The 26625-nt window shown below is 41.8% G+C and overlaps 2 protein-coding genes across 3 annotated transcripts in view; both read left to right on the top strand.

The window, feature by feature from the left end:
* The window catches only part of LOC131332148 (MDIS1-interacting receptor like kinase 2-like), a 48201-nt gene extending 34672 nt beyond the window's left edge, over positions 1-13529 (top strand). The window contains exons 2-4 of the mRNA XM_058366228.1: positions 7550-7745; positions 8141-8233; positions 12774-13529. Of these exons, the coding sequence (XP_058222211.1) occupies positions 7550-7745; positions 8141-8233; positions 12774-12982 (498 nt within the window). The 3' untranslated portion in view covers positions 12983-13529. The remainder of the gene's footprint in view (positions 1-7549; positions 7746-8140; positions 8234-12773) is intronic.
* The window catches only part of LOC131332146 (MDIS1-interacting receptor like kinase 2-like), an 88290-nt gene extending 72168 nt beyond the window's left edge, over positions 1-16122 (top strand). The window contains exons 1-2 of one of the 2 annotated variants that reach the window (XR_009201599.1): positions 13880-15053; positions 15208-16122. Coding sequence is in view for 1 of the 2 variants with exons in the window: in XM_058366226.1 (XP_058222209.1) it covers positions 15208-15572 (365 nt within the window). In the remaining variant the exon portion in view is untranslated. Of the gene's footprint in view, positions 1-13879; positions 15054-15207 lie in introns of those variants that run through there. The other variant, XM_058366226.1, reaches the window with a different exon arrangement.
* The last annotated feature ends 10503 nt before the right edge of the window (positions 16123-26625 follow it).

Here is a 26625-nt window from a genome sequence, read left to right as displayed (position 1 = left end):
CTTCGGACAGAGGGCAACAATTTCTTCTGGACCGTCACGGCCCTAGATAAGGTGCCCGGAGAAAGCTTCAAGCCTGTTGAGGCCTGAGCTAAACTATTAGCCTCCTCGTTCATTCTCCTTGGTACGTGCCTTACCGTCACATCGTCAAAATCGTGTACAAGTTGCATTGCGGCCATATAGTACGGTGCCAAATCTTCGCTATAACATTTGAACGTGCCTGCTATATGGTTTATTACAAGGCTTGAATCTCCTATTACTTCAATGGTTCCGGGCCCTAATTCTCTCAAAATTTCAAGGCCTATCACCACTGCCTCGTACTCGGCCTGATTATTCGTGCACTGAAAATCGAATTGGAAGGAACATTCAATTTTCAAGCCTTCAGGAGAAATTATTATAATCCCACAGCCTGACACCTCTTGTGTTTTGGATCCGTCAAAAAGTAACTTCCAAGGTTTTACAGATATCTCCATCGTGTCCAAGCCTGGGCTGATTTCATTATTGACCTCCAAACATGGGTGATCAACCAGGAAATCTGCCAAGGCCTGGCCTTTCACCGCTTTTTGAGGAACGTAACAAAAACTAAATTCCATTAAGGCCAAGGACCACTTACCAATTCGGCCTCTTAAGATGAGCCGAGTTAACAAGTATTTGATTAAGTCCGTTTTACTCATGATGTAAATAGAAACGGGCAACATGTAGTGCCTCAATTTTATTGCTGAAAAGTACAAGGCAAGACATAATTTTTCGATAGGAGAATATCGTTTTTCACAGGGAGTCAACAATCTACTCAAATAATAAACCGCTTGCTCCATGCCTTGCTCATTGTCTTGGGCCAGCAAACTTCCAACCGAATCCTTAGCCGCAGAAATATATAATTTCAATGGCCTATCCTTAATTGGAGGCATCAAAACCGGGGTCCGCGCTAGATACCCTTTAATTGCTTCGAAGGCCTCCTGATGACAGGCCTCCCAAACGAAATCCTCTCGGTCCTTTATCTTCAGTAATGGAGAAAATGCCTTGACTCTCCCTGCTAAGTTCGAAATAAACCTCCTCAAGTAGTTTAGGGATCCGAGGAGCTGCTGCAACTCCTTCTTTGTTGACGGAGGTTTTGCTTCCATCAAGGCCTTCGACTTGTTCTTGTCGACCTCAATTCCTCGCTGATGAACCAAAAATCCGAGAAAGTTTCCCGCGGATACCCCAAAGGCACATTTCAAAGGGCTCATCTTTAAATCGAACTCTTTCATTCTTTGAAAAGCCTTTCGGAGATGTTCCAAATGCTCCTCGTAGGATTGAGATTTTACCACCACGTCATCAATGTAGACTTCCATGAAACGGCCGATAAAGTCATGGAAAATGGCGTTCATGGCCCGTTGATATGTGACTCCCGCATTTTTCAGGCCGAATGCCATCACAACCCACTCAAATGTCCCTAAAGCCCCTGGACACCTAAATGTTGTTTTGGCGGTATCGGCCTCGTTGATGAAGATCTGGTTGTAACCCGAATGCCCATCCATAAAAGACAAAAACTTATGCTTTGCCGCTCCATCAACCATCAAGTCGGCCAACGGCATCGGGTATTCATCTTTTGGCGAAACAAGGTTCAAATTTCTAAAATCTATGCAAACTCGAATCTTGCCATTCTTTTTGACCACTGGGACAATATTAGAAAGCCAAGTCACGTACCTTGCCGTTCGAATGAAGCCAGCCTTAAGAAGCCTCTCGATCTCCTCCTTGACCTTGAGCTCCACTTCACTTGACATCCTCCTTGGAGGTTGCTTGAACGGCGTGAATCCCGGTTGTATTGGCAGCTTGTGCTCGACCAAATCCCTTGGGAGGCCTGGCATCTCATCATAATCCCATGCAAAGCAAACTTTGAATTCCGTCACGAGACGAATGAGTTTTTCTTTTACCTCATCGGGCCAGAGCTGGTTGATGTACACAGGCCTGGGGTTCTCGGAATCTCCCAAGTTGATTTCTTGCAAAGGATCCTGAACGTCGGCCTTCAAATCGTCCATCTTAGCCGGAGCTGCGTCTAAGTCCTCCATTTGTATCACGTCAGGGCCTTTTGCAAGGCCTTCGTCTTCATAGATGAATTCCGCTGCTCCTATCGGTGAGGGGCCTTCTTCTTCACACGACCTATACATTCTTTCCTCCATTAAGTAAGAACTGAATCGTGCAATCATGGCCTGCAGGGCCATGTCCTCCTCTTGGTCAATCAGTCGTACTGACATTGGAAATGGCTTGAGTCGTGGGAGCAATCGGCCTGTGATTATCCGGGCCGACTAGCTTTTGGAACAGCTTTCTTAACTCATCTACGGAGGCTTGTGGGGAGATGGAAACCGTTTTGTGGCGGCCATACTTGTCCAGGCCTGCTATCTTCATTGGGCCAAAGTCTGGGTCATACAACATTGCTTCCGCATGGTTTGTGGAAGCAAGAAAAGGCTTACGATCTGCCCATACTACCTCGACGTCATCTTGGTTCCAAAACACTATGCATTGATGTAAGGTCGAAGGGATTGCCATGCAGGCGTGGATCCAGTCTCTTCCCAACAGGACGTTGTACGATGCCCGAGAATCGACCACAAAGAAAGGAGTGGTGAGCGTTTTGGACCCAACCGTCAACTTCATGATCAAGATACCTTGGCAAGTGGTGACGCCTCCGGTGAAGTCAGTCAAGCTTGCACTGGAAGCGATGAGGTCTTGATCGGTCTTTCCTAACTTGTACATCATGGACTTGGGGATTAAGTTGGCAGCCGAACCATTATCTACAAGCAAACGATTAACCGGCATCCCATCCAAACATCCTGAGATGTACAAGGGTTTAATGTGGTTGGCCGCCTTTGAAGTTGGTTTTTCAAAAATAGCACAAGCGGCCTTTTCGGCGTGCTCCCTCTCAGCCTTCTCTTTCAATATAATCACCGATGAGACAGCTTCCACAGGTCTGGAAGTCTGCCCCAAGATCTGTGCCGTCTCCCCCAATTCCTCTATGTCACCTTCCATGACAAAAATTTGGTGCTCCTTGGCCATCGTCTCTTCTGGCAGAATGAAAACCATGTTGCAAGGCTTCGAAAGGCCTTGAGAGGGCCTAAATTCTTTGGCTAATGGGTTCAAGGCTCGGTTGCCCCCCGAGGCCGATCGATCACCCAGCTTCGGAATAGGAGTATTGGCTACTGGTGCAGCCCTTTGAAGGATTCTTACTTGGCGTGGAGGCTCAGTAGGATCCTCCTTTACCATTCTTTCCTTAGGCTTGCGTTCTCTTCTAGGCCTAGACGTCTCGTCCTCCTCGGAACAAGAAAGACTCCTTTGAAACAGGACCTTCTCCTTCCCCTTTTTATTGCTCTCGAGGCCTTCATCTCCGCTAAAGTTCATCTCCATGTTTCCTTGCTTCAAAGCTTCCAGGTCTTCTAAAGGACCTTCCTCAGGCCTATCCTCCAAATCCATTCCTTCTTCTGCCCTCCGGGCGGCCTGCCTAAACCTTTGGTAACGCCACTTCTGCGACCTGGACAAAGGTGGCCTTTCTGCAGGAAACTTAGGATGTTCAACTTTGGACCACTCGTTTAGAGGAGTGTTTTTGGGTTTCACGGTCCTAGGCCTCCTCTCTGCCGAAGAAAAGGCCTCAAATTCATAGTCGCGCCTCGCCTCACTTCCGTGGCCAGATCGAAGACGTGAGAAAACGGATGAACGCTTGTGCGTTTCTGGTCTGTGATCAGGCCTAAACTCTGGAGGTCTCACCACCATGCTCTTTAGCTGCGGTTTGGATGGCTCGACGGTCTGTTCGCACTCGTTACAGACTAGCGAGCACCTTGGCGTAAAGAACTTCTTGATTTCTGACGCTGGCCTGCTCCACCGGGATGGCCGCTGTTCAGTCTGTCTTACTCGACGAGGCCTTTTGGCATCCTCCTCAGAAGACGGGTCTTCATAAGTAGGCCTTTGTGCTTGCCTAGATGGTTCTCCTAGGCTGACTTTGGGCCTTGGAGAACTATTCGGCATTCCCCTCATGTTAAAGGACACCATGTTGGTACTCAGGCCCGTCGGGAATGGATTTGCATCCACACCCATGGCCTTCTTATCTTTCGACTCAAACTTGAACTCTCCACGTTCGATCTTATCTTGAATATCATTTCGGAAGACCATACAGTTGTTGGTGGTATGGCTCCATGAATTATGATATTTGCAATATTCTCTGCCCTTCAAATCCTCCGTTGGAGGAAGCTTATGGCCTGGATGAAGCTTCACAAGCTTGTCGGCCATGAGCTGATCAAAGATTGCCTCGGCCTTTGTAATGTCGAATGTGTAGACCCGGTTCGACTTGCCTGAAGGTGATGCAAAGTCTGCCTTTTCCAACCTGCCAGCTTTCAAGAAATAAGGCTTCTTGTTAATCAACTCCGCGACAGCCACCTCTGCTTCGTACCCAGGCTCCACCGCGGCCACCTCATAATTGGGGTCTCTATAATAGGTTCCCTTCGAGGCGGCCATGCGGTCTTGTTCCTGCCTCAAGATCCGCTCATATCTTGCCGCTTTGGCTGATAACTCAAAAAGATCCCTGAACTCCGCCTCGTAGAACTTCTTTTTCAACTCAAAGTTTAGGCCATTTAACGCCAAGCTCACGTACTCCTTCTCGGGCAGGGAGACCTTACACTTAAATCGAGCCTTCTTGAATCTGGCCAAATAAGTCTCCACTCCTTCGTCTGGGAGCTGGCACAAGCTTGAAAGGTCAGCCATTGTGACCTCTGGCTCCACCCTATAAAACTGTTGGTGGAATGCATCCTCCATTTGTCGCCAGGTCTGGATGGAGTTAGGAGATAGATTGATGTACCACGTAAAGGCGGTGGCAGTCAAGGAGTTGGGAAACAACCTCAACTTCCACTCGTCCTTAGTCCCTGCTTCCCCATATTGGACTTGGAATCGGGCTACGTGTTCCACCGTTGATTCCTTCGCGTCTTCCCCAGAAAAAGTATGGAACTCTGGTACTCGAAAGCCTTTCGGGAACAGTAGCTGGTCAACCTCGTCTGAGTGAGGCTTCGTATAAATAGGCCTCCCCATAGGCCTAAATTCTGGCCCTAACTGCTCCTGGAGCAGCGCTATGATCTGGTCTCTACCGGGTACCTGCTCGAGGGGGGGAGGCCTTGCATACTCCTGGGGCGGCGGCCTGACTTGTACAGCGTTAGCTGGCTGTCGCTGGCCGTGCCATGCCCCCCGAGTATCTTGCTGTACGAATCCCATGTGGGGTGCCACGTGGGGAATATGGCCTCCTCCCATCGGATGAGGCCCGCCATTTTGGTTCCCAAAAGTAGGACGTGGAGTGGGGCTACCCCCCATCATGAAACGCCTATCCAGATTCTCGACAGGCCTTAACGGGCTTTGACCTGTCGGGTCTTGAGTTTGATGATGTGCTCCGCCGTGGGCCCATCCTCCACCTGAACTAGAAGCCTGGAATCCATGTGGTTGTGGCGAAGCATAACTCCCGTGGGGTGGACGTTCAGAAAAACCATTAAACACCCCAAAGTGCGGCATCAAAAGTGTTTGAGGGGGAAGGTCAGGAAGGCCTTTTTCCTTCCTTTCTTCCTTCATCATAGCCACCAAGTCACCCACGGATGCGGACACCGCATTTACGTTGGTTGTGAGTGACCCCATAGAAGCTGCGAGGTGCAGGTTTGAATCTCGGATCTCTGTCATTGCTGAACCAACATACTGAGAAATTTCTTGTGACATCTCGCGATTGGTCTCCAGCATATAGTTTCGTACACTGCCCATAGACCCGTTCAGGTCTTGGACGCTGAGGAGAGGCTGTTCAAGGCCTCTGCCTAGCTCGTCATGAGTTGGTTGTTGGAGGATTGGGTCCTCCGGAGGATCAGGAGCTGAAACGCCTTTCTGGTTGTCTTTCTTCGCCATGGTCACCCTTTAACGATAAGAGGTCCCACCGGGCGTGCCAAATGTTTCTCCACAAAAAGTGTCAAAACCAAATTGGCTTGGAATGCAAGGGCGTGCCAGGACAAGTCTGTCCGAATTGCTTTTAAGGCCTTCGTGCCTCAAAGTCTGACTTCTATCGAGTGATCGTGCTCGGCCTAAAGGTAAGGCCTCGTGATGGTTCGTTGGTTGCCTTGTCGGGCTAAGGACTTAAAGTATTTCTCCCTTGTTGTTAGAACAATGGAAAGAAAGACAATGCAGTAAAAAGGATCAAACGAACTCCATTAATCGATTCAATGAAGCTTGGGTACAAGAAATGTGATAAAACTTAAACTACTTTGAAGTGAATACATGAAATGCTTGAAAGAAATGGGAATATAGGTGCATAAGCTGTGAGCTTTTGAGGTCGTGGACCCTTTGCAAGGCCTCAAAAATTGAGAATTATAGGGACTACAGACCTTGAGCTGCTTCAAAATGCTCCAATGCATGGCTGCCAAGTGGCCTTCTAGCAAAGGCTTGGGTTTGAGCAGCTTCAAAATGCTCCAATGAGGGGGTTGCCTCCTGAACAAAACGTGCCTTACACTCCAAGAATATGGCAAAGGCTTGAGGAGTCCTCCTTCTTTGTGCAAATCTTCTGAAAAAGCAAAAAGAATTTCAGGCCCTGCAGTACCCAGACCATGTTGAGCTACTTGGACACTCAAGCTATTGCTTGTATGGCTATCTTCCGGGCCCACCATAGCTGCAGGCCAAAAAATACCCCAGGCCCCCCTTTTATTTCATTGGGCCTTCAACTCCTCGTGGGTCCCAAAAAACCCTTTGAACCTAATTCTTTACGGAAGAAGGATCGAGAAAAAGATTAAGCAGGCCTGGGAGAGCTGCTTGTGAGCAGCTTGCTTAGGTCTGCAGGAGTCACTCACTAGAATCTCCAAGGGCTGCATGCATGCCACTTGTTGCTGGTCTGTGCATCATCCTGAAGAATGGGGTCCCACCACTACAGACCACAAGCAGCTTACCCAGTCTTGTCCAGCAAGAATATTCTAGGCCTTTGAGCTGCTTGTGAGCAGCTTCGAGGCCTTAGAGCTCATTGTGAGCAGCTTCGAGGCCTTAGAGCTTCTTGTGAGCAGCTTCGAGGCCTTTGAGCTCCTTGTGAGCAGCTTCGAGGACTTAGAGCTCCTTGTGAGCAGCTTCGAGGCCTTTGAGCTGCTTGTGAGCAGCTTGAGGCCTTCAAGCCGCTTGTTGAGGGCTTTTAACGATGTTTTCTTGAAGTAATGGGCCTATTTCCTGGTCAAGCCTGAACTTGTTTGGTAAGTCATGGGCTTTTTGCCCATTGTAAGCCTTCTGAGCCCAAGTCCGGCGAGCATGAACCAGGGTTTTTATCGATTCGGGCTTATTTCGTGGGCTTTGCTACTCTTAGGCACTTGGATTAGGCCTGGATGAAACATTCAAGCAAGTTATTTTAATCCTTGGACCCTTTAACTGATTTTGGCCATGATGGGAGGCCCATCATTTTTTAAGAGACAACCTTAATTCGTGAGCGGCCGGTCGTAAGGCCTTTCAAGGCTAGAGCTGCGACCTTCAAGGCCACCTTTTAACCAGTAAATCTACTTCCTGATTTTTGGCCAAAAATGGGTGTAAACACAAGGGTGTGGCACATGCTTTGTCATACATGCACCATGAATGCACACCACCAATCGTTCACCGCGACATATCGAGCAATAACGTCTTGATTGATGAGGAGTACGAGGCTCGAGTTTCAGACTTTGGCACAGCTAAGCTCCTAAAGGCGGATTCCTCCAATTGGAGTGCACTTGCAGGCACATACGGATATGTTGCACTAGGTAACGATTGCTGTACATATGACATATGTTCTGCTAGCATAAAATTGAAATCTAATAAGGCGCATACACATAATCACCTCTGTAATAGCCCACCCGAGAAAAAGTCTATTATACCTCATAAACCAAGATATAACAGTTGACGCCTTATATCTTTTTATTTCTCAAATCCGATTTCAAACTCGGATCCCCTATTTAGCCTAACTTGCTTCCCCTCATGTTCTTGTCTATATTCCTATTTTTTATACATGTTGTGCGAACACACCGGGTCCTCCTTATAGAGCATGCATCTTGTATATTAATACATGAACCATATATTGCTTAACTAAAGTTGGATTTCTTATTGTCTTGGAAGAGGTGTTACAAACTCTGATTGATCTATCACTCTCCATTTGCAGAGCTTGCTTTCACAATGAAGGTAACTGAAAAGTATGACGTGTATAGCTTTGGAGTGTTAGCACTAGAAGTGATCAAGGGAAAGCATCCGGGAGATTTCTGTTGGTCCAAAAGCAACCCAAGAGGGGGGTGAATTGGGTTTCTCACTGACTATTCGCAAATTAAAAAAACTAATTGCAAGGTGAAACAAAAACAACGCTTTAGCACAATATTTGAGTCAGACTCAAACCAGACAGCAATACTATAAACAAAGTAGATGGAGTGAGCTCAAAATCTAAAACACAGCAGAAAGCCAAAAACCAAAAACAGAGAACTAAGTAACAGATTTTTAGAGCTTCAATAAATAGGCAAATAACCAATTTAGTGTTGCGGAAACTAAGGACCAAACCAGAACACAAACACACACACAAACACAGAGACAAAGATTTACGTGGTTCCCCAAAATCGGGTACATCCACGGGGGGCAGCCAGATTATATTTAGGAGGAGGAGGATTACAAATCACTCAAACTCACACTCACTCACAGACTGATACAAATGCATACATATGCAGCTCTCAAACTCTCACTGATTTTCCCACTCTCTGGTCTCTCACTCAAGAGAGATACCCTTGCAGAAAACCAAAGGCCTTCAATTTATAGGCCATTCAAAGAATGGCTGTCATGCCATTTTCAACAAAGGCTGCTCTCAGCAGCCCATGTGGTTCAACAAAGGCTGCAGGCTGCTCTCAGCAGCCCATGTGGTTCAACAAAGGTTCAACAAAGGCTGCAGGCTGCTCTCAGCAGCCCATGTGGAGAATTATTGTCAATTATCAACAATCTCCACCTTGACGACAATTCTCCAAAAGTCCGATGCTGCCCCAAACACAATCCAAAAACAGAACAAACAGACTCTCTACAAACTCGAACAAACAAAGAGAGACAAGAGAGCAAACAACAGTGCTCTCAAAACAGAACAAACAAACAGACTGACTGCAGATAACAGATGCTCTTAACAAATTCAGAATACCGGAACAAACCAACAGAAGAGCCAGATTTTTGAAGTCTTCGAGTAAACTTCAGAAAAGATTCGGACAAGTCGCGCGACAACTCAAAAAATCCCGGCAACAGATTCATATACAAATTCAGATGCTTGACCCACATCAAGCCAAATGCTCAACCTCGATTGAGCCAGGCGCCCCAGAGGCGCATGCACCCCGAAGGTGCTTAACATTGAATCAGGTGGACTGAGCTTGAACCACCATCAAACTCACTCCCAATAACTTCAGCGGACAGATCTGCAGTAGATTCAAAATCAAATTCCCCAATAACGGTGGCAGCTCCACCTTCAGCTTTACTCCCTTCAAGGAAGTATAGGTTGTTGCGTCGGATGCCTCTCATCACAACCAGATTCTTTGAACTAATCTCGAGAGCTCCACCTTGCACAGAAATCACTAAACCTGTGGACTCTAAAGCTCCCAAAGAGATGAGATTTTGCTTCAGGTTCGGGACATACCGAACATCAGACAAAACAAATACAGATTCATCATACAAAAACAAGCTGATTTTACCTATCCCCATAGTCTTACAGGCATGGCCATTGCCCATAATAACTGAATCTCCATCCAACTCCTTGAAGCTGGAGAACAAGTCCTTGTTGGGACACATATGATAGGTACAACCAGAATCAAATATCCAGTTATCAGGATGGATAGCTAATGATGAACTGACAAGAGCAACATCTTCATCCTCCATAAAAATAATGTTGGCGTTGGAATCCTCTGTGTCCTTCACTTTCTTTAGTGTTGGACAATCTGCCTTCCAATGCCCTTTCTGACGACAATAGGCACATACATCTTTCGGAATGCGGAACTGAGGGGCTCTTCTCGATTGGGGCCGAGAGTTGCCTCTCACAATCAGAGCTTCAGTTGTCGTGTCCCTGTGAGTCTCCTTGTCTTTCCTGCGATACTCATTATTGATCAAAGCATTGGACACGATTTCAAACTTAATCTCTTCTTTACCATACAACAGAGTAGTGATCAGGTGATCATACTCATCAGGAAGAGAATTCAGCAGCAGCAGTGCCTTATCCTCGTCAAGGATATTGGCATCCAGATTCTGTAGATCAGCAAGTATCTTATTGAACTCATTTAAGTGTTCAATCATCGGGGTACCTGCACGGTGCTGGAAACGGAAGAGCTTCTTCTTCAGGTAGAGGCGGTTCTCTACGCTTTTGGTCATGAACTTATCCTCGAGCTTTTTCCATAATTCTTTAGCCCTCGTCTCCTTCATAACAGAATACTTCTGATCTTTTGCAAGACACAAACGGATTGTGCCGCAAGCTTGGCGATTCAATCTATCCCAGTCTTTCTCCACCATATCATTGGGCTTATCCTCCAATGCAATATCCAACTCTTGTTGGATCAATACATCCTTCACCTCGCACTGCCACATGCCAAAGTTATTGGTGCCATCGAATTTCTCCACCTCGAACTTGGCATTGGACACCGTTGTCCTCCGCATAGAGCCTATAGAGGGCTCGGTGACAACTTTTTCAGATGCTTCGGCCATCGGGACTCCTTAGGAAAAACCCCCGAAAAAAGAACCGTCGCTCAGAAACGCTAATAGCGTTTATAGGCTGCGTTGAACTATAGCAGCAACTTTGGAGAGGAATCACGCAAAACAAAGTGTACGGTTGGATCTGGGACGTCGAGATAGTCAAAATCGACTACTCACGGGCGAAAAACGGAGTTCGGACGGCTCCGGAATCACAGAAAACAAATTTTAGGAATATTCTGCTGACTGTGTATGCTGACTGTGCACGCTGACTGGATGATAACATCTTGCTGATGTCATCGTCTTCAACCTGCAGCTGCGTGTGGAAACGTATCAGAAGCGCGTCAGATCCATTTTCTGATTTGACTGCTTAAGCGCAACTTTGACCGGGAAGGTGTGGATCACCCCGACGTCGGATGAAGGCTTATTATACCTTCCCGAAATCGTCTCGACGAGACGAACAAGATGGACAGATTAGATCGTATTTTCGAGCTGTTTCGAAAAAACGCAGATTCGAACAGAGGCAAAAACAGAATGTTGCTTTGTGTTTTGGCTTCCCAAGCTCTGATACCAATTGTTGCGGAAACTAAGGACCAAACCAGAACACAAACACACACACAAACACAGAGACAAAGATTTACGTGGTTCCCCAAAATCGGGTACATCCACGGGGGGCAGCCAGATTATATTTAGGAGGAGGAGGATTACAAATCACTCAAACTCACACTCACTCACAGACTGATACAAATGCATACATATGCAGCTCTCAAACTCTCACTGATTTTCCCACTCTCTGGTCTCTCACTCAAGAGAGATACCCTTGCAGAAAACCAAAGGCCTTCAATTTATAGGCCATTCAAAGAATGGCTGTCATGCCATTTTCAACAAAGGCTGCTCTCAGCAGCCCATGTGGTTCAACAAAGGCTGCAGGCTGCTCTCAGCAGCCCATGTGGTTCAACAAAGGTTCAACAAAGGCTGCAGGCTGCTCTCAGCAGCCCATGTGGAGAATTATTGTCAATTATCAACATTTAGCAATCTATTCTACTCCAAGTCTATTTTCAGTAATTTATCAATTAGCTTATGCAATATAGAAATGCAAGAACATAAAGGAAAAAGAGTAAGGGATAGAGAAAATTAACACGAGGATTTTATAGTGGTTCGGTCCGCAACTTCACGGCCTACTCCACTCCCCAAGTGTCCTACTCGGGAATTGCTGCACTATCTCCAATAGTTGTTACAAACCTCTAGCTTCGCGGGTGCTAGAGAACCTTACAATGAGCGATTACTTCGTATCCACTCCCAACTAGCTAAGACTCCGGCGCTAGTTACACCTAAACCCAAATGATTTTTTCTACCAAAAAATCACTCACAAAAAATAGTCTCAATCTCAGACGAGAGTGTGAAAACCCTTTTACAATATGGTTCAACGATAACACTCAAACTAGTGTAGATATTCAAGATGCAAGCATATGGATGACAAACAGATTTTTCAAGTAAGAGCTCACTGTAATTTTTTCTTCAGAGATGTGTTGTATCCAACTGCTTTCTTTTTCTTCTCCTTTTTATCTTCAAGACCCAGTTGAACGTTGAACAAATTTCTCTTAGCCGTTGCATAGAATAAGCTCTTGCCTTATTTGCTTCTCCCTTCAATCTTTAAATTCCAGCAATCAAATATCCTCTTTCCTTTCAAAGCTTTTCCAGCCGCTAGTCAATAGGAAGAGATTTTCCTTAATCTCTCTCCTTCTTCAATTCTCTTATCTATTAGAGATAGCAATTTTGAGGAAGAAAATTGCTCAATTTGTGCCTTTGATAGACCCGAAACCCCTGTTTCTCGCAGCCCCTCTTCCTTCTTGTTTACATCGCCTGTTTCTTTTCTTTTCAACGTAGAGGACCAGAGAAGACTAGGTTAGGAAAATGATTCCCTGTGAAAAGAACATCTTTTAATCTTTTAGACAAAAGAATTACTTCTAAGACCCTTCAAAATCAAGAAATAATATAATTAGCCCAATAATAATATATCTCACCAATGATGCCCGATTGACTAATGTAATTCTAATTGGTCGTGTTTGTTATCATCAAAATCAAGAACCTTGGGGCTAACAATTTCATTTCCTCCCTATCAATACTGGCCGTTGAAAATTTCCAGTTGAGAGATGTATTGGACCAACGCCTTTCACCTCCTTCTCCTGAAGTTGAGGAGGTAGTGATGTGCATTATAAAGTTGGCAATTGCATGCTTGGATACCAATCCACAATCTAGACCCACCATGCACATCATTTCTCAACGGTTGTCTACCAAAAAAATCCCTTAGAGCTGCGAAGATTCATTCAAAGACGAGACAAAGCGACTTTTCCTCTAAGTATATATGGAATACAAATACCAAATAAAACTAATGCTTTATTTAGCATAGTGCATTGAATTAGCAATCCTTCAGAATTTCTACTGTTTTTTAAGTTGCTTTGTATTATCAGCAGATACTATTGGCTTGTACTTTTAGTATTGCGAGTCTTGAAATGGCAATGTTGCGACGTTGTGTTTTCCACGAAGGAGACAGGAAGCCAATTTAATATGGGGTTATACTGTGGGGCAAATGAAAGCACTAGTCCGAATAGTTTTCCCATTTTGTTAATACCTTTTACGTTACAAAACCCTATCAATTGTATATAGTCCTTGAAAAAACATACTACCCAAAAAAAACAGTTCACAAAGTCGGCCCGAATCAATTAGTACACAAGCACCCATCAGTCATCACACTCGACATTCCAACCAACAGGCCATTCATTACTCGTCATCAACAGCCTCCATATCCGAGCAGAATAGCTGAACAAAACCTAAAGAGGCTGGAAATCAGACACCTGGTTTGCACTCAATTGACCACACCTCACAACGCCAATATTATCGCTTCCCTATATTCGGAATCATATGTAAACTACAGTACAGTTTATAAGGACTCTTTGCTCGATTGATTTCAAATACTTGTAAACAAAAGCCAATTCCTAATACAGATCCCTAAAAAGACTCAGAGGACAAGTGGCGGCAATTGCCATTCTTTTTTATTACTCGTCCAAGCCAGATTTTGCGGACCTCAACTAATCATGGAAAACCAATACCACCGTCCACTAACAGAGGCCAAATTAAAATAGAACAAAATCCTGTATGGACTGGCCCAAACCAATTGATTGACCTCGCGACTAACAATATAACGGGAACAATTCCATCGCAACTGGGGAATTGCTTGAGTCTGAGAGACTTGAATTTGAGCCACAACGAATTAACGGGAGGTCTTCCGTTTGAGATTGGCAATTTGCACTCTCTTCAAAATCTCGATCTCTGTCAAAACCTACTGGTGGGAGAGATACCGCCACAGATTGGAGATATGCTTCGGTTGGAAACGTTGAATCTCGCCCACAATGAGCTTCGCGGCCGCATTCCACCCTCTTTTGATGGATTGCTAAGCTTGACGTATATTGATTTGTCCTATAATCAGTTGGAGGGTTCTATTCCTAACACAAAAAGCCTTTCGCGAGGCTCCAGTGGAGGCATTCACGAACAACAAAAACTTATGTGGAAACGCCTCTGGTTTGATGATTTGCCCTTTGACGAGTAGGAGCAAAGTTGATGGCAAGAAGCACAACTTAGTACTGATTCTATGCATAATAACTCCTTTTTTAAGTGCTCTTTGTGTTCTACTTGTAATTCTTATACTTTTCTCTCTTCGTCGAGGAAGAGTAAGGCACGCAGGAACCAAAGGGAGTGTAGAAAACAGATCAGGGCAAGAAGAGGAGGAGGACAATTTGTTTGCTATCTGGAGCTATGACGGCACAATGCTGTACGAAAACATAATTGGATCGACAGAACAGTTCAGCTTGAAATACTGCATTGGAGAGGGAGCAACAGGGCGCGTTTATAAAGCTGAGCTGCCAAACGGCCTGATTGTCGCCGTGAAGAAACTTCACTCGTGACAAGATAGTGAAGCAGCAACCGACTTGAGATGTTTCACGGATGAGATTCGTGCGTTGGCACAAGTAAGACACCAAAACATTGTGAAGCTTTATGGGTACTGCTGCCGCACACGACACTCGTTTTTGGTTTATGAGTTCTTAGAGCGGGGAAGCTTGGGAGCGATACTAAGCAACAATGAACGGGCAGTGGAATTCAGATGGATTGAGAGGGTAAATGTCGTTAAGGCATGGCGAATACTTTATCATACATGCACCATGACTGCTCGCCTCCTTTGGTTCATCGAGACTTATTGAGCAAAAACATTTTGTTGGATTTAGAGTATGAGGCTCACGTCTCGAACTTTTGCACGGCTAGGCTTTTGAAGCCTGATTCCTCTAACTAGACCTCATTTGCTGGGACATTTGGATATACTGCACCAGGTAAACTTCTATCAATTGTTTATTTTGATTCAATTTTTTATGAACTTGAATGATAAGTGATATTCCTACGTAGGAAAGTATAATTTGAACATCGATGCAAGGAAGAACGAGCAATTTTAGTTAAATCTTTCAGTGTCTTAACTTTTGTTGACAGAGCTCGCTTACACAATGGAAGTGAACGAGAAATGCGACGTTTATAGTTTTGGAGTGGTAACATTGGAAGTGATCTTAAGAAGTCAGCCGGGTGCCTTCATCTCATTTCTATCATTGTCATCACCAAACTGTGCTGACCACATATTGTTGAAAGATGTCGTCGACCAACGTCTCTTGCCTCCAACGGATCAAGTTGCACAACAAGTAGTTTCCACCATGAAACTTGCATTCAAAAGCTTGAGCTCTAGTCCGCAATCTCGGCCATCCATGAACCAAGTTTCCAAAGAGCTATCGACTCAAAAGCACCTGCTGGCCGAGTCGTTCCTCTCAGTAACATTAGGGCCACTATTCAACCTAGAACACTAAACTTTACAATAAAAGGTTACTGTTAGTAAAAGTCATAGAAACTCTTCCAAGTATTTTCTCTACGCAGAAAATAATTGAGCTAGTTATATTAGCAAATCGGAATACGAGTTTCCTATATTTTTTCAGATGTTTGTATGCTAAAAAAGTATCAAAACATTCCAATGGGATACCACAATATGGGCCATGGGCAGAAGATTATTCTGAGCCACACTTAGCATCAAACAAATGTTTGGGAAACGCCCATTGAAAAGCCCAACAGAGTCCAGAATTTGCAGCAGGGCAACATAACCAAGAACAGACTGCATGGAGGGCGGATCAACCCGGACAACTGCCCTATCAACGTTTCAAATTTTTATTAGAATTACAGTAGTTTTCTTCTAAAAAAATTTAAAATCATACACGTTCACCCACCCGATGAGGTTTTGAACAATCGATCATGACCTGCGCGCCCAACCAAGACTTGTGCGAAAACTTGTGCTATTAGTAGCAATAGTTTTATTTTTGTAATATTGTTTTTCCTTCTAATATAGATCACAGAGATGCACATTAAGTATATAGTTGCAATTATAGACGATATCCTAGTTAATCAATAGACTAATCGATACTATATATATGTATACCAATCTTTGGTACATTTTTATAGTTTGTATCCACAAAATCTATCGTATCATCTTTCATATGTCACAATGCGCCCACCCAACTTTCAATTTCTGCTTCCGTTCCTAATTATAACAAGAGGTATGTTATGAATACCAATACCAAAATAATGAAAGTGTGGAAAACATAATCTCCCTTGGAAAACTTTACGTATGGTAATGGAACTTTAAGTAAAGCACAAAGATTTGGTTGTTGTGGACCTTGAATTCAGACCTAAAACCCTTCTAAGAGAATAAGATATAATTCGTTCACCTAAACGAACAAAAGGGGTTCGATTCATTTAGAACGGCAAACAATCTCAGTCGAGTCAAGCATTGAATTTTTCCATTTTGATATGACAGGTTAACAAGCTTTTAAAAATTGTACTAGCATTCGTTCTGATCCCAGACTTCAGTCGAGCCGATCACGAACTGACGTACAAAGACGTTGTTTGAGATATAACCTGTTGGTGAGCGACTTCGTAATATATATGCCTTCCAACTTCAACCAAATACCTGCTGCTGAAGTTTCTTCTTCCACCTAGCGAAGAACATCATCTGCCAGACTCAACTGAATAGAACTCAGAGCTTTGGCATCCGTATCATCCCAATCTTCCTCTTTGATCCCAGAACTAGTTTTGCCAAACAAAGCCTTGTGCAATCCTTGTTAGGTTAATAGAGTCTTCATCTTTACTCTCCAATGCTGCTCTACCCATCAAACTTCGCAATCTTGAATTTAGCTGCCATAACCGCAATCGGAAACGAAACCCCACTTGAGGCTCTGATATCAGTTTGTTGTAATGGAACGCTTTGAATGCAAGCTAAGAACGAGAAAGAGAAAACTAAACAAAAAATCACATGAAACACAAGATATACGTGGTTCTCCAAGATGGGTATGTCCACGGGCAAGAAGAGCCGGCTGTGATCCCTTCAACTCTAGAAAAGCCACAATATGAGAGAGGCCACCCAAATGATAATTCTTAGAAGTCCCCCAAGTCCCCTATTTATAATACGATGCAAAAACAGGAATTACATAATGAACCAATATAGGACAAACTAATTCTAGGCATTCCCAACAAATTGCCTACAAGTTATACCACTAACACAACATTCTGCACAACAATGTGGATAACAAATCGCGTGTGGATTCTTAGTAGTTATAGTTGCAATTTAATTATCTTTAAGACGGAGAAATGCCTAAGAAAGCCTTAGAGCATGTACATCAAGGATAGTAATTTTACCTACTCAAAAAGGTACTTTTCTATCTTACCTACCCATTTTTTACTTTCACACCACAACAACCTGTTTATAATTTCCTCTCTATCCATTAAATATTAGAAAATAATACAATTGCAGTATATAATATATATGTATATTCTCCTATATTGCAGACCTCCGTCCAGAGCGAGGTTACCGGATCCAAAACCCCATCCCCTCTCCCTCTCTCTCTCCTCAATCGCCGCCGCTACCATCGGTTGTATTCTCAGGCTTCCGTCATTGATGAGCTCACACTGTATTCAGAAAAAGGAGAGAGGCATCGATGTAGAAGAAAAGGGGGAAGAAAGAGGGAGAAGTACAGGACTACTGTCTCTCTCTCTGATCCATCTCGATGAGTTAATTGATTTCTCAGGGCTGCTGTTCGTGGTCCATCTCGATGATAAGGGGGACGACGAGGATGAAGAAGGTGGTGCTGGCGATCCAAGCAGCCTTGTCGGTGTTCTTGAGGAGGCGGTTGGCGATGTAGTTGGCGTCGGAGGCGGTTTGCTTGGTTTAGGCCAAGATCGGGAACTAGAGACAACAGTGGAGGGATGAACATTTTCTGGGCTTGGAAGATGCCATGAGAGAGAGAGAGAGAGAGAGAGAGAGAGAGAGAGAGAGATAAAAAATAAAATAAAGAATGGCGGTGAACAATACCTCCGTAGAATTACCGAACAATTGAAGCAAATCTATTTTGCCTTTGTGTTTGCCTATGTTGGTGTAGAGGGGTTTTGTGGGTTTCCTTCTTTATTTTACCTAATATACCCCATTTACCTACACTTATGTACATGCTCTTAGTCATAGCAAAGCCTAATGGATCGGTGAACTCAGTAACGATTTCTTCGCCCCTTCAAGGTGAGCTACTAGTTGTTCATCAAGCGTGTGATCGGCAAACTCAGCTTGGGGATGTTTGGAAGCCTATTTTTTGGATTTTCATTTTTTACATTTTGGCTTTTTGGATTATGATCAGAATGCATCTTGAATCTAGTAGAGTTTTTGGATAATATGTAAAAAATGTATTTTGCAGCATGATTAGTTTTTGGAAGATATGTGCAAAATGTATTCTACAGGACTTTTTGTTAATCAAACTAAAAAAGTCAAAAATGAGAAGTCAAAAAGCTCCTCTCTCCCTACTTACTTCTCTTCTGTAAACCCAAAAACCGAAAAGTCATTTTGTAAACACCCAGCCAAACACCCAAGAGTTAAAATGAGAAAATGAGAAGTGGGAAAGGTGGCACCGAACAGGCACTCAATATGTACACACACATAGAATTTTAAGGGCCCTCAGTTTTGGCATCTTTTTGGGGCCTAAAGCCCAGGGTTCTCTCACTTCCCTTGAGAGTCGGCCCTTATATATATATTAGTCCGTATCATATGAGAAGGTCCTCATTTTAGTTAAAATGCAGACCTCCCAATTTCTAGATCTAATTTCGATGATCCGAACCACTCATTGTGATCAAAACGTGATTATAATGGTACACTCAAGAAATCAGCAAAAAAAAAAGACCGGGAAGGGTTTCATCCAAATAGTTTTTTATTGAATGGTTCAATAAAAAACAGATCAAATCAAGCCTTTTTTGGTCTTTTTTTTTTTGCCGATTTCTCGTAAGTAATCTTAAAATCATGTTTTGAACACATTGAGCGACTCGGATCATCGAAATTCGATCGGAAAAGGGAAGTCCGCATTTTAAGAGGTCCTCATTTGAAACTTTCTATACACACACACACACACACAGAGTCCGGTTCAAGTCCACACCATCTTACTATTCGCACCATCCACACGTCATTTTTCGATCAAATTTTGATTATCTGAATCATTTAATATGTTTAAAATGTGATATTAAGGGTACCCTATGAGAAATCTGCAAAAAAAAATAACCGAAAAGAATTTGATCTGAGCAGTTTTTCATAAATGCTGACAGAAACTACTTTATGAAAAACTGCACGGATCAAGCTTTTCCCGATATTTTTTGAGCTAATTTCTCGCAGGTATCTTTAAAATCATGTTTTAAACACATTGAACGGTTCATATCATCAAAATTTGATTGGAAAATGAGATGTGAGGACAATGCGAACCGTAAGGGGTGTGGATAGGAACCGGACTATGTGTGTATATATATATGGACCAGTTCTACCCACACTATTGTTAACACAATTTTTGACATTCCATCTCAGCCATACAAATCAAGGTCTGAGATTAGAACACACTCTCTCCTCACTCTCCACCTCCTCACAGGATCCTTCCCTCTCCTTCCCCACAACATTACCCCCGAAACCCACTCCGACCGGCACCTCAATTTCTAGCCAGGCCCAACTTCGGCAACCCAATTCACGGTTCCCCTTCTTTGGCGCACCCATATCCGCCATTTGATTTTTTATTAGGGTTTGATAGGGGTTTGTGTTGAGCAATGGAATTGAAAATGGCGGAGGCTATAATAAGCAAGACCTATACTTTCTTGTCCTCTTGTTCTTCAATTCAATATCTATTCAGATATATAAAGGGAGAGCATCCTTTGGTGTGGATACTTTTTGAAGCTGGCTCACATTTTACACTCTCCAAATTGTCCTTCCAACAAAAAAAAAAACCGCACAAAGCAATTAACCCAAGCACAAATAACCGCAAGAACCAAAGTGTAAAACCACAACCACAACCACACAACCCCCACATATGAGCACTGGCAGTTACACAATTGGGGGAATTGCATTTCAGTGGGTGTCGAAGCAAATAAGTCTCAAGTCATGAACTAATTTTTTCGGAATTCATAAGTTATGAGAAGGAGAACATTAATTCCCAAGACATGATATTCATAATTTATCAAGACAAAAAGGGAAATGATTTTGCCACTCCTTTTTTTTAACGCCACTCTCCTGCAAGTGCATTTTTTGGCGCAAAAATATGCTTGCAAGGGAGTGACGTTAACAAAAAAAGGGAGTAGTAAAATCAGAAGCCGACAAAAATACCCCTAATTGGTATTGAAAAAGGGAGCAACCCATGTTAATACAAGGTGCATCTTAGTTTCATAAAAAGAGCAACTTAGATCCATATAAGGTACGATGGATTTTAATAAAAAGAGCAAAAAATACTTTTCAAATTCAATCATTCTTATTCAGGTGCTACTTTGAAAAAATAAAGAGCATAGACCCATAAAAGGTGCCATGAATTTTAATAAAAGAGCAACATATATTGAAACAGAGAGCAACACACTTTGATACAATATATATCTTAGTTTCATACAAAGAGCAACTTAGGTTCATAGAATGAGCAATGAATTTTAATAAAAATAGCAAAAATCCATTCAATAGAGCTTCTCTTGTCCAAAGAGAACCCACTTCAGTACGACCCCAAACAACTCTGTTCGATTCCGCCCCTTAGTAGATCACATCTCCTCGATCCAGAAGAGGAGCTGCTCGCCGCCATGGACAGAGCTTGAGCTCTTGTCCTCACGATGACATCACGAGCCACCTTCATCATTTCAATCTCTATAATTCCCTTGCAGCACTTCTGCCTCACGTACGTACCGCATTTGGTTCCATTCAAAAGTGAGACGAAGAAATCAGGTAGTGTTCGATGGTGAACCTGATGATGATGAGAGAGAGCGGCGGGGGGGTGGGGTGGGGTGTTAAAGAGGAGAATTGGGCGCAAAAAGGGGAAAAGAGAACTGATTATAGGAGGATTTCAATTGTGGGGGTATATTAGACATTTTACCTTTCATTCTCCATGTATTCCGAATTACTTTTTTTTCATTTCATGAAGAGAGCAATTTCATAAAAACCTTTCCATCACTTGACACTTATTTGTTCCAACACCACTGAAATGCAATTCCCTCTACACAATTCTGCCCACTGCATTTCACACATAATTGTTATCGTTCTCAGAAGAAAAAAGCAAAAAACTATGGTTGCCAAAAGCTGTCTACTGATCCAACAAAACACGTAGGAGTACAAGATTCACAGTGAAGGTACATTTTCCTACTATATTTTTTTTCTCCAACTTTAGTGGGCAAATTTTACTGATCTCCCTTGAAGTTTCTAACAAGTGCAAAAACCTCCCCTGAGGTTTCTAAAATATCATTGTCCTCCCTTACTTTTTAAAATATTGTCAAGATTCCCCCTTATTGTCTAATTGGCTCTAATGGTGTTAACGTTGGAGGAAAATGACACATATGCCCTCAGCAAATAACTTTTTTTTTGCATTCAAAGTTATCCACTGTCCTAGCTCATTTTCCTTTCGTAAAAAATCATTTAGCCTAGTGGGACCAACAAAGTTAATGCAACATGATAAATTAAATATGGGGCTATTCAAGAAATTTTTATGTTTTAAATTTAAATCTAAGTTTATTTATTTCTTGGTTTCCAAAAATTAACATTGCTAAAAAAATATTTATATTTAATTTTAAATAAGAAATGATGTCCAAAAATATTATACACAAAATAGAGCCCCTAATTGGTATGAGGCCTAGGCAAACACTTTATTGTTTGCCCTCGAGTCGCCACTAAGAATTTGAATTGTTATTTCTATGTTATGGTGCACATAGGCCTCATTCTCCCCAACCTTTTTTCGTATTTTTTTTTATCTAAATGGTACTTTTGGACCCATGTTGTCTTCATGTTAAAGACAATTCATTCACCATTTTTTTGGTATTGTTTGGTAGTATTTAATTTTTGTTATTTTCATTGAGTTTTTCAGCATAATTTTTGAATTAATTATTTGTCTTGACCAGAGAAATTGGAAGAGTAAAAAAATTTGGTCAAAAGTAAAAAAAAATGAGATAGGACAACATTAATAACAAAAATGCCAATTGTTCCAAACATTTTGTCTTCTTTTTTTTCAACGGCGAAAAAATTTCATTAATCTCGAAGTTTACAAAACTAATGGGAGTAAAGAAATAGCATCTTGTTTAGAAAAACAAATCTCCTAATCCGAGACCAAATATTTCGTCTTCAGTAACGCAAATCTAAAAACAATAAAAAAGACAAAAGAAAAGTTTAGGAAGAATGAGTCAAACATTTTATGGAGAATGGTGGGTATGGGTATTTCGGCACATGTTGAAAAAAAATACCAAAAATAAAATTAGGAAGAATGAGGCGTTTGTGGCTCCGTTTCATTAAGGTTCTTATTTTTTAAAAATTTATTTTTCGCTTTATGAGACTAGTCATTCTCTCACAATACGTTACCTTTACTTATTTGAGTTAGCAAAAACGGGCCATAAGTGTAGTTTAGACTAAAGTAACTCTTTCTTATTTGTAAATTATTGACTTTTTTTTTAAGCTTTTGGGCAAGAAATTTAACCACGTGGATTCATCTCAATGAAAGGAATAAAAAAATTAACAAATGAATCGAACTTGAAATAAAATTATCAAAGATAATAATGATTTAAAAAATAAGTTATGTATTCCTTACAGTTGTTTCGGCAAGAAAGGTCAAGTTTGGTTGAGTAAAAACAAGGGTTTAGGGGTAATATGGAAATTAAGAAGTGAAAGACAGGTGACATCAGCAATTTCTGTTAACTTTAGTCAGTAGATACTATCAAAAGGGGGAATGGAGATAATATTTTGAAAAGTAAAGAAAGGCAGTGATATTTCAGAAACCTCAAATAAGGTTGCTGCTTGTTAGAAACTTCAGGGAGCTCAATGAAATTTGCCCAACTTTAATTACTTGCCCTGTCTTCTCACCTTTTCTTTTTCTACTTTTTCCCTTTCAAAAACCTTTGGACAAAGGTTCCCCACCCACCGAAAAAAACCTCACTGGATAAACACATCTTCGAGACCAAAACCTTTGGATTGTACTGTAAAGAAAAATAAAGGGAAGCGATTTTGCCACTCTTTATTTTGTTAATATCACTCACTTTTGTGTCTTAACTAGATGATTTGTTTTACTATGAGAAAATAAGAGTAACATTAACAAATAGAGAAGTGACAAAATCAATTCCCAAAATAAAACCCTGGACTTGAAAAACTTTGGGGAAAATTCAGTTCGGTGTGACCAAGAGCGTACTCTATATTTCAAGTTACAGTTGGCGCATTTTTATTTGTAAGTTAATACTCCTTCCTGCGTAATTTAATTGTCCCTCGTTTTATTTGAACCGAATAAAAAATTCGTTATATCTTTAAATCGATAATGAATTTTATATCTAATATGATCTTGTTTGATAAATCTCGATTAGTTCTTTAATGCAATATTTTAAAAATCACATAAAATATTACAAATTACAAAATATAATCAATTGAAAATTGACACGGACTTCCAAAAAGAACAATTAAATTGGGACCGAGGAAGTACTTTATTCATTGTGTAACACTTTTCGCTCTACAATCAAAATGGACTTGGGGACGGGGCACACATAATTCGTGTGCAAGTTGAAGTTTAACAAAATTTGATCAAACAATAAATAGAAAGCATTTGTGCAAATTTTGTCATTTTCTGTCAAATTTTGACTTGCACACACATCACGAGGGCCCTGCTCCTAGTCAAAATAAATAAAGGGGCCTATTCGTTTCCGGTTAAATCAGCCATGGTTTCTTCAGGAATGGGGTTTTCTTCTCAAATTGCAACTTTTTCGAAGAAAAGGGAATACGAGACTTTCTTCTTCTTCTCCTTTTTATGCATAGGTCTTTAATACCTTTCAATTTTTCCTCTAACCTTTTTTTTCAGACTTCCATCTCCATCGCCGGAGATGGGTTCACCGATGAGCATCCTCGCTGGAGATGGAGGTCCTGAGATGGAGGGGGATGCCGTGAAAGATCGTAGGGGAGAGAGAGAGAGAGAGATTACGTGAGGTGAGGTTGTGTGTGTGAGCTCATTCAAGTGGTTTAATCTCAGCCTTTGATTTGTGTGGCTGAGATGGGGTGTCAAAAATTGTGTGGGTGAAACCGGCCCTATATATATATATATATGGGGGCCGGTTCTAGAGACAATACATTTGACAATACTTTTGACAATATATTTTTCGGAGCCCCACACAAATAATCGGAGCCGTTCAATTTGTTTAAAACATGTTTTTAAGGGTTCCCGTAAAAAATTAACTCATTTGGATATCGGCAAAGACTTGATCGCCTCATTCAATTTTATCCTGTCAAGTTTGACAAGAATCAACTAAATGAGCCGATTAAGCGCTTACCGATATCCAAATGCGTTAATTTTTTACAAGACCCCTTAAAAACATGTTTTAAATACATTGAGCGGCTTCGATCATTTGTTTGAAGGTCCCATGCGGGGTTTCAAAAAATGTGTTGTCAAAAATGTTGTCAAAAGTACTGTCTCTAGAATTGGCCCCTATATATATATCGGGGCAGTTTCGGGAACCTTTAAAAAAAAACCCCAAATCTTAATTTCATAGTTCCCGATCAAGTTTTGATGATCCGAGCCGCTCAATGTGTTCAGAACGTGATTTTAAGGGTGCTTGCGAAAAATTGGCAAAAAAAATAACCGGGAAGGGCTTGATTTTAGCAATTTTTTATTGAACCGTTCAATAAAGTTCAATAAAAAACTGTTCGGATGAAGCCCTTCCCGGTCATTTTTTTCACTGATTTCTCATGAGTATCCTTAAAATCACGTTCTGATTACATTAAGCGGCTCGGATCATCAAAATTCGATCGGAAACTTGGGAGGGGGGGGGGGGGGGGGTTAGAGGTTTTTTTAAGGATCTCCGAAACCGCCCCGTATATATATGTATGTATATATGTCCTAGAATTTCGGGGGTCCTCATTTTTAGCATCTTTTTGGAGCCTAAAGCCCAGGCTTCTCTCGCTTCCCTCGAGAGCCGGCCTTGTCTGTGATGAATTTCAGGATGGAACCTGTCTGCGATGAAATTCGGGATGGAAATTGATAGACCATCTTGTGCAACAAGCAAGAGCGGAACCAGAAATATAATCTTCTCTGGGCTAAAATGGGTCGGTAAATGGAATGGATTGGGCTAAAATTATTCGGGCTAAATTTTACATATAATTTTTTTGTTTTTTTCAAAGTTGGCACGGGCTATAGCTCACCCTTCTATACTCAAAATTCTGCCCTTAGCAACAAGAATCAACCAACGTTAGTATTTGCTCAACATAGCTCTGTGTCCATGGAATCAGCGCTTTCTTGTAGTGCACTATGGAATCAGTGGTTCAGATATGTTTTTTACTGTAATTTTTACCAATAAAAGTGCTTTTACGAATCTCAACCATTAATTGTCAAGATGGAAGATTCGGATGCATCCTACATAGTGCACTACAAGGAGCACCCTTACAGTGTCCTCTGTTCCCTTGTCTAAGACTCTAAAAAAAGTTAATATTTGATTTTTTTTTTTTCTCACGTTCCTGAGCATCGAACACACACTACGCTGGTAATCAAGGAAACATAAAAATAAAACAAAGACCCTAGGCCCAGACTTTACTCTCTTGCAATATAGTGAGTTAAAATGAAATAGTAGGATCGATTCAAGATCCAGAATCCAAATTTAGAACTCCAAATTTAAGTCTCTATCATCCAAATATAATGAAGAGACTGGAAGAATTAACCTCCTGAGAAAAAAATCTCAGGTGCCGTTCCGCTTTCTTTTTAAACCTTCTTTTTCAAAAAGAAGAAAAGATAATTTCAAGTTCAAATATAATGAAAATGAAAAATAATTTTTTTTAATTTTTTTGCACCGTTTAAAAGATCTCAATGAGATCTATCAAACAAGATCCATATTGGTAAGAAAATTATTTGGGTAAACACATAATTTTTGAGTTTGAAATTTCCTTCTTTTTCAAAAAATTCTTTTTCTTAGAAACTGAAACACCCCCTCACCATCTCCATGGATAGAGGAGGGAGAGGAAAGAGACAGCTAGACGGTAGAGGACTAAACAGGGGAACCCAACCACCACTCAGCTCACTCTCTCTCTCCCATTCTAAACCTTGGGCCTAAAAGACTTTTTTTTTATAACACGATATACGGTCAGTTTGTGCGCACTTTAATTAATTTAAAAAAAAAACCCTGAAGTTAACGACCAGACAAACTCTCCAGTGGTCCCAAGCTTTTAAATATTGGGACTTCATAAAATTTGAACACGCAACCTCATGAAGAATGAGCACTTACTTGCATTCTCATATTCACTTGGCCAAATACACATGGTCTCGTCCTAAAAGACTTACAGTTGACTAGAAACCAAACACACCCCCAATCTCCAAATACACAAGG

Source organism: Rhododendron vialii, chromosome 7a (assembly GCF_030253575.1).
Source record: "Rhododendron vialii isolate Sample 1 chromosome 7a, ASM3025357v1".
Taxonomy (NCBI): Eukaryota; Viridiplantae; Streptophyta; class Magnoliopsida; order Ericales; family Ericaceae; genus Rhododendron; species Rhododendron vialii.
The sequence above is the reverse complement of the archived record's forward strand: the minus strand, read 5'-3'. Positions and strand labels throughout refer to the sequence as shown.